The sequence below is a fragment of the Camponotus vicinus genome, unplaced genomic scaffold, assembly GCF_025532165.1.
Source record: "Camponotus vicinus isolate PSW18456_S1 unplaced genomic scaffold, iyCamVici1.0 SCAF_13, whole genome shotgun sequence".
NCBI lineage: Eukaryota > Metazoa > Arthropoda > Insecta > Hymenoptera > Formicidae > Camponotus > Camponotus vicinus.
This window is the reverse complement of record NW_028141949.1, coordinates 7,609,308-7,618,232: the sequence shown is the minus strand read 5'-3', so window position 1 is coordinate 7,618,232 and position 8,925 is coordinate 7,609,308. Positions and strand designations below refer to the sequence as shown.

General features: G+C 27.9%; 1 protein-coding gene across 1 annotated transcript; it reads left to right on the top strand.

Moving 5' to 3' along the window:
* Positions 1-1,913: 1,913 nt before the first annotated feature.
* Positions 1,914-6,171, top strand: LOC145964084 (odorant receptor 9a-like). Its single transcript, XM_083086488.1, has 9 exons — positions 1,914-2,164; positions 2,245-2,364; positions 2,447-2,564; positions 2,898-3,159; positions 3,243-3,356; positions 5,224-5,314; positions 5,398-5,534; positions 5,840-5,972; positions 6,050-6,171. The coding sequence occupies exons 1-9, from the start codon at positions 2,021-2,023 to the stop codon at positions 6,101-6,103; spliced, it is 1,173 nt and encodes a 390-aa protein (XP_082942614.1). The 5' UTR covers positions 1,914-2,020; the 3' UTR covers positions 6,104-6,171.
* Positions 6,172-8,925: the final 2,754 nt, after the last annotated feature.

Here is an 8,925-nt window from a genome sequence, read left to right as displayed (position 1 = left end):
ACTTCGTTAAATTTATTATTTTTCATTTCTATTCAAACCAATTCTTATATATAACTTAATCAATTGATGTACAAAATATTTTTTAAAATTAATTAACTTTTACTGAGAAATTAATTAAATTTATATTAACTTTATTTTGTAAAGTTTCAATAAAATTTAAAAGATATATATAAAGTTAAAGTTTAAATAAAATTTAATATTTTCTAAAAAATATTTAAAATTTTTAAAAGTAATAAAATTTACTATAAAAATTAAAAAAATATTATAACAAAAGATATATATATATATATATTAGTGAAAAATTAAATTTTTTTTATTATAATAAATTTAAATAATTACATATACATATATGCACACACATATATACAGGGTGTTTCATTTTAATCCGACCAGTCGAATACCTCGAAAACCAAGCCCGGGAGAGAAAAATATTTCAGACAAAAATTGTTTGGTTTCGAGGGGGCCATAAGATGGTGACAATGATTTGACCTTGAACAGTCATTTGAAGGTCACATAAAGGTCACCTTAAATTTCTTAAATGGAATACCCTATATATTTTTGCACATTCTTGTAGCTGACATCGAGAGCTTTCCAAAACACTATAATTAAGTACCTTTTCGTTAAGTACTTTTTGAGTTATGAGGCTTGAAATAATTTCTTAATTCTACATAAACCGTAAAATATCTAGTAAAATATTCATTTTTCGATTATCTTACCTTAATACTTTTACGTACAAAATAATGAGAGGAATCAATTGGTGTAAAGAAAACACATAGTTGTTTTGAAGAAAAAATATGTAATTTGCAATTAACAATTCCATATTTTTTCTTAAAAACAACTATGTGTTTTTTTTACACCAATTGATTCCTCTCATTATTTTGTACATAAAAGTATTAAGGTAAGATAATCGAAAAGTGAATATTTTACAAGATATTTTACGGTTTATGTAAAATTAAGAAATTATTTCAACCCTCATAACTCAAAAAGTACTTAACGAAAAGGTACTTAATGATAGTGTTTTGGAAAGCTCTCGAGATAAGCTACAAGAGTGTGCAAAAATATATAGGGTGTTCTATTTAAAAAAATTGAAGTGACCTTCACGTGACCTTCAAATGACTCTTCAAGGTCAAACCAATGATACCATCTTATGGCCCCCTCGAAACCAAACAACTTTTGTCTGAAATATTTTTCTCTCCCGGGCTTGGTTTTCGAGATATTCGACTGGTCGGATTAAAATGAAACACCCTGTATATATAGAAAACAATTTAAAATATACTCCATTTAATACTATTTTTGCTTTCGCGAAGTGCACGAACCTTTTTACATACATAAAATTTAAAATTTAAATAAAATTTAGAAAAAATAAATTTATAAAATCTTATTATTGATTTTTATAAACTTAATAATATTTTACAAGATACGAAAAGTTACATACCTTCTATCTTACATACCTATATCGTCTTTTTATTTTTTTCCTCTTTCCTGCAAATAATATCTATAATGATACCCCAATGAATATAGTTAGCTAATTAATATTACAGGAAAATATTACATTTAATAGAGAAAAAGTTTCAATAATTCAAAGTTTCCTATGATGTTGATTATAGTTAAAATTAATTAATATTTAATCGTTTAAAAAGATAAGTAAACGGTTCGACCTCCAACTGCAAAGCTTGCACTTCTCTTACTATCTCTCATTCCACATGTTCGTTTAAACTTTACGAATTTCGCTTACTTTAGAAAGCAAGACAAATATAATTTCTTTTGCAATCACATGTTGCTGCACAAAGAGTTGCGCGACTATAAGAAACGATTCATTACTCATACATATGTAATGCTCTTTTGTGCTTCGCGGTATACATTATTACATACAGTATTTCCTCGCGATTTTTCGTCGTGCTAGGTTTCTTTTTGATCTATTTCCAAAGAAATAAACGATAAATTACGCCGCGATTGAATATTCGACGAGACATTTGACCGTCCGTTACAATATTTTCCTTTGATAATATGATAATACGAAATGTCTTTCTACGACAATCACTACTATTACATCAATAAAATGTTACTGTCTCTCATCGGTCAATGGCCATTTCAATCTCGACTCGAGGGTAACATAATGCTCGTCATTACGTTGTTTTTCACTTGCAGTCTGACTATCTTAGAGGTGTTCAAGATGCATCTAATCTATACGGTGGCGATACAAGTTAAATTTGAGACTGATTGTTTCTTCATAACTTTTTGTAGTTATGGGGCCTAATAGCCGGAATAACAGATTTAAGTGTCATCATAGAGAATGTTTCGCCGTTACTGGTGAACAGCAGCGTTTTTATAAAGCTAATCAACTCTTTGTATAATAAGTACAAAGTTCGTACATTACATTCTACTGCATAAAGTTAATATAATTGTTATTTATAATTATAAATCGAATGATTTCTTCGAGCTGCAGATGAAAGATCTCCTTGAACACATCGAAAAAACTTGGAAAATGACGCAAACTGGACCAGAAAGAAAAATACTAGAAAGTTATGCGGAACAAACCAAAACGTTGACAATACAATATGCAAGTGAGTAATTAACTTTATAAAAATTTAACAAATATTTATTATATTGTAGTTGAATATTCAATAATAAAAATTTAATATTATTTATCGATATTGCTGTATATAAGTTTTATTATAAATTTGCTTATAAAGATCATTATCTCTTTCAATTTTCTTTTTCTCAAATCATTATAATACATCTGAATCGATTTGGAATATTTTATGGAATACAACAGTTTTATCACGTTACAATACTTTACACATTGGTCTTCTACATATTAAAAAATCTTTTTATTAATGTAATATTTGGAATTTTTCTCTAAAAAAATTTGAAGAAAGAGAAGTGATTTGTTTCAGTCATAATTTATGCAATGTGGATATCTTACTCTACAATGCCATTTGTCATCAAAGGAATACATTTGCTTTTACCTTCAAATGAAACATACCCAGTTAAATTTCTATTTCGTTTGGAACATGTTCTCGACGTGGACAAGTATTTCAACCTTTTGATGCTTCATGGAATTATTAGTGTATTTTATATAGTGTCGATACCGATTGCTATTGATACCATGTTTATACTTTACGTTCAACATATCTGCGCATTATTTAAAAATATATGGTATGTCCAGTCTGTGAATAAAGTTGCAAAAAAAGTTATAATTAAATTTTTTGTGCAAACTAAATTATCTTCTGATTAAATAGCAACATGAAGAATATACGAAGCTCAGATTTTGGGATGCTTAAGCCGGATATAGCCAATGATGAAGCCTATCATATTATAATTAAATACGTCAAATCCTATAAATATGCTTTAAAGTTAGCACCAATTTTTTTTTTACTAACAAGGGAAGTTCGGCAAGTCGAAAATTCAAAAAAATCTGAAACTTGGCATAATTTTAGAGTAATATATCCTAATAACGAAACCATTTTTTGTTGGTGCTAAAAAACGGGTTTAGGGGTATAACCAACCGCTAGAAAATCGATTTTTGCGTTCCGAAGCGAATATCATCGAAACGAATAGAAATATAAAAGATTTCTATGTTCAAACAAATGTTTACAATTTTATGGCTTTAAATGTACTTTACAATTGCGTACTTGGATTTTTTAAAAATGATAAAATTTTTCAAAATACCCCCACCACTCAATATTTTTTATATTTTGAAAACATTTTTAAATTATATATATTTTAAAGCTTATGTGTTACGCCAAATTCAACCATGAATATTATAGTTATGTTGCGGAAATTAGTTCTTGAGAAATAAAATAAAGACGCACGCTACTTGCCTACTACACTTATTTGTTCGCTGTTTCATAACGACTTATCTTATTGAGTGGTAGGGGTATTTTGAAAAATTTTATAATTTTTAAAAAATCCAAGTACGCAATTGTAAAGTACATTTAAAGCCATAAAACATTTGTTTGAACATAGAAATCTTTTATATTTCTATTCGTTTCGATGATATTCGCTTCGGAACGCAAAAATCGATTTTCTAGCGGTTGGTTATACCCCTAAACCCGTTTTTTAGCACCAACAAAAAATGGTTTCGTTGTTAGGATATATTACTATAAAATTATGCCAAGTTTCAGATTTTTTTGAATTTTCGACTTGCCGAACTTCTTTTGTAAGAAATGAATGCAGCTTTCACAATAGCTTTAAATGCTTAAATAATTCTACATAGAATATTATACAGGGTGGCCCATTTTAATCCATCCAGTCGAATATCTCGAAAACCAAGCTCGGGAGAGAAAAATGTTTCAGACAAAAGTTGTTTGGTTTCAAAGGGGCCATAAGTTGGTACCATTGGTTTGACCTTGAAGAGTCATTTGAAGGTCACGTGAAGGTCACCTCAATTTTTTTAAACGGCACTCCCTATTTTTTATTACATATTCTTGTAATTGACCTCGAGAGCTTTCCAAAACACTATAATTAAGTACCTTTTCGTTAAGTACTTTTTGAGTTATGAGGCTTGAAATAATTTCTTAATTTTACATAAACCGTAAAATATCTTGTAAAATATTCATTTTTCGATTATCTTACCTTAATACTTTTACGTACAAAATAATGAGAGGAATCAATTGGTGTAAAGAAAACACATAGTTGTTTTGAAGAAAAAATATGTAATTTGCAATTAACAATTCCATATTTTCTCTTAAAACAACTGTTTTTTCTTTACACCAATTGATTCCTCTCATTATTTTGTACATAAAAGTATTAAGGTAAGATATTCGAAAAATGAATATTTTATTAGATATTTTACGGTTTATGTAAAATTAAGAAATTATTTCAAGCCTCATACTTTAAAAAGTACTTAACGAAAAGGTACTTAATTATAGTGTTTTGGAAAGCTCTCGAGATAAGCTACAAGAATGTGCAAAAATATATAGGGTATTCCATTTAAAAAAATTGAAGTGATCTTCACGTGACCTTCAAATGACTCTTCAAGATCAAACCAATGGTACCATCTTATGGCCCCCTTGAAACCAAACAACTTTTGTCTGAAACATTTTTCTCTCCCGGGCTTGGTTTTCGAGATATTCGACTGGATGGATTAAAATGGGCCACCCTGTATATATGTGCGTGTATCTCTGTGTATCTGTGTGTGAGTTAAATTAAACTAATTATAAGTTTAATTATAAGTTTATAAGTAAACTGATATATTTTTGCGTCATTGTTTTACAAAAGATTTTCCGATCTTCTATCATCTACCTACACGACATGCAACTTTTTCTTATTAGGAAACGTGATAGTATCTTTAAGCTTCAGTGCAGCTGAGGTAAATACTTCATAAATTTGAAAACTTTGAATAATACATTCTTTCTATTTTGCAATATCTAATAAAATCACGTATTATTTAAGTTAATAATGATGGCCAATCAGTTAGATATAATTCTCAGCATCATGGCTTCTAATGTGGCACAACTGATGCATATATTTTACTTGAATTTAATTTCTCAACGACTGATCGATCACAGCAGCAAACTTCAGGAAGCAATGTATGCATAAGTTAATCAATAATATTAAAAGAAATATTAAAAGGAGAAGTGAGAATATTAAAACAAATCTTATATTTATTTAAAAAAAAAAATTTATTTAAAAGAAAAAGTTGAAGAAAAAAAAATGCGAAAAAGTAGAAATATTTTTCAATAATATATAATATTTTATAATTTTATACTCTGTGTATCTGTGTGTATTATACATGTATATTATTATACACAAATTTGAATGATTTATAAATTAGTATCATCATTTAAGCGAATGGAAAATAAATAGTAAATTAATGTATCAAATATATTAACAGTTATAGCTGCGATTGGTACAAATTATCCCTAAGATCCAGACATCTATTGAGATTCATGTTAATGAGAGCTATTAAACCATGTTACATAAAAGCTGGTAAAATGTACGTAATGTCACTGGAAAACTTTAGCTCGGTACGTACACATTATTACAAACGTTTGACGATCACTATTTTGACAAAAATGCAAAGTCTTTTTTATATTATTTTCAGATATTACAAGTTTCTATGTCTTACTTCACTATGCTTACGTCTATGCAAGTTTAATTATTTAATAATAGTTAATTTAAACACTAGTCTAATTTAATGCATTATTACAAAAAATTGCATTATTAAAATGCATTATTAAAAAAAATTTTTAATTTATTAATTTAAATGATATTAGCTACTACTTTTATATAAATTATGATCTTAATGAATGACAAATGTATATGTGTATCTCAACATTTCGTCACAATTATTAATAATTAGAATCCTAACACATAATAAAATATTGATAAAAATAAGAGAATGAAGCAATTTTTTCAATTCTATTAAATAAACAGAGTTATAGTTATGCTATTATACTAATATTTCTTTTAATAAACTGAATCCAAAGATTCATTTAGACAATTTTATAATATCTCATCTCTCTCGTATATTTAATTAAAAACTTAATAATTTATTTGCAAAAATAAAATAGAAAATATTTATTTGTATATATGCTTCCATATTTAATTAATATATATTTAATGAATATTAATATATATAAATTTATAATTTACATATACTTGTATTATATAAAGAGATTATCGAACAAATTGATAAGATCTTCTTCTTCTTAGTCCTTTTGTTCGTGTCCGAACATAGTGATAAGATAATTATATAAAATTTAAATAAATTTATTTAAAATCTTTTTACATATGTATATAAAATATTTTCAAGACATCGTAAATTTCATTTCTCCATCAATATACAGGCGTAAACGCTTGTAGCATCAGTTAGTATAATAAATCATTCACACACACAGTATGTGACATAGATAGATAACGTAAGTTTTACCGTATGTAGTTATATTCGCACTAATATAATACGAAAATTGAAATAAAGATATAAATTACCGCAAGAGTTCGCCTTAATCTATGCTTTAATTCTATATATATGTCAGGCTCAAAAATCGAAAACGCTCACTAACAATAAGTGGAAAAACCGACCACAACGCGGTTTGGCTTCTCAGATTCCGTCACAACGCGAAATTCGTGTCGTGACGTTTTCAAAAACGCTCACGACGTTTTTTGGCACATTCAAAAAGACTACAAAGCGAAATTTGTTTTAAAGTTTTTTGATAATCGATCAAAATGCGTTCTGGCAATGTGAAAATACCGCAACGCGTTGTGGATGCTTATTGATGTAGCCACGACGCAATTTAAGACAAATAGCAACCTATTATCAACAACAATTTCTGATTATTAAAGTTCCTATCACAACCCAGACAACACACATGTCCAAAAGACATTTAAAAGACGACTTAAAGACGTCTTAAAGTCCTCTAGACGTCTTTAAGACATCTTTTGGCCTTCTTGTGCTGTCTGGGAATACTTTATATACTCGTCAACAAAATTATCGCATAGGTAATTTCATGTCAAATTTTCGCATAACTTCAAATAAGTATAACTCCGTCAAAAATGGTCGTATTTGAAAATTTTTTTTTCATTTTCAAGCTTAAAGCCTCTATTTTGAAAATCATTTGTCAGATTTAGAATTTATCCTCCCCCCCTCTCGTCATCTCCTCAAAAGTAAGAACGTGTTACATCTCCAAAAAATTGCATGCTTTGACGCATTCCACGGGGTGGAATAAATTTTTTTCGCAAATTTCATGATAATCATCGTAAAATATGGACTTTTATGTGTGAATTAAAAAAAAAATTTTTTTTGTACGATTTTTTTTCGCGGAGTTACGACATATCAAAGTTACCTATACATTTTTGCGCCAAATCCGACTAGCAACCTCCTCGTGGTGCGCATCGGGTAATGCTAATGCTGGCGGTAAAAGAACAAACATGTATAGGTAACTTTGATATGTCGTAATTCCGCGAAAAAAGATCGTACAAAAAAATTTTTTTTTTAATTCACACATAAAAGTCCATATTTTACGATAATTATCATGAAATTTGCGAAAAAAATTTATTCCACCCCGTGGAATGCGTCAAAGTATGCAATTTTTTGGAGATGTAACACGTCCTTACTTTTGAGGAGATGACGAGAGGAGGGGAGGATAAATTCTAAATCTGACAAATGATTTTCAAAATAGAGGCTTTAAGCTTGAAAATGAAAAAAAAATTTTCAAATACGACCATTTTTGACGGAGTTATACTTATTTGAAGTTATGCGAAAATTTGACATGAAATTACCTATGCGATAATTTTGTTGACGAGTGTATGATTAAAGTAATTATAGTATTAATAAAACTGTTTATTTTTTTATAATTCTCAATCAAGAAGACAAATTGTTGTCAATTGTTTTATTTTATGAATCCTTGATACCTATATATGAAAAAAAATATTCAGAATCGAAATTAGATTTGGGTTAGGTTACATATTGCGCATCAATAAGCATTTTCACATTTCCAGAACGCGTTTTGTTCGATTATCAAAAGAACTACAACGCAAATTTCGCTTTATGATCTTTTTGAGTGTGCCAAAACGCGTTTTTGAAAGTGCCACGACACGAATTTCGCGTTATTGTGGCTGAATCTGAGAAGTCAAACCGCGTTGTCATCGGTTTTTTCACTCAACGTTTTCAATCTTTGAGCCTAGCATATATAAATTAAAAATGTATTATATTGTAACATTCTGTTAAATATATTGTTTTCCGATTCAATTGAATGCACAATCGATTTAATAATATTTTTTAGAATTAATTAAATCAGAAATAGTAAAATTTAATATTTTTTAAAGAATTTAACAATTTCTCCTTTTTTAATTATATAATCGATATAAACAAAAAATATGTTAATATATTATATTAATCAAAAATAATATTTTAAATTAAGAAAAAAATTTTTTATTTTCAAAAGTTATATTAAAAAAATTTATTATAATAAAACTTAT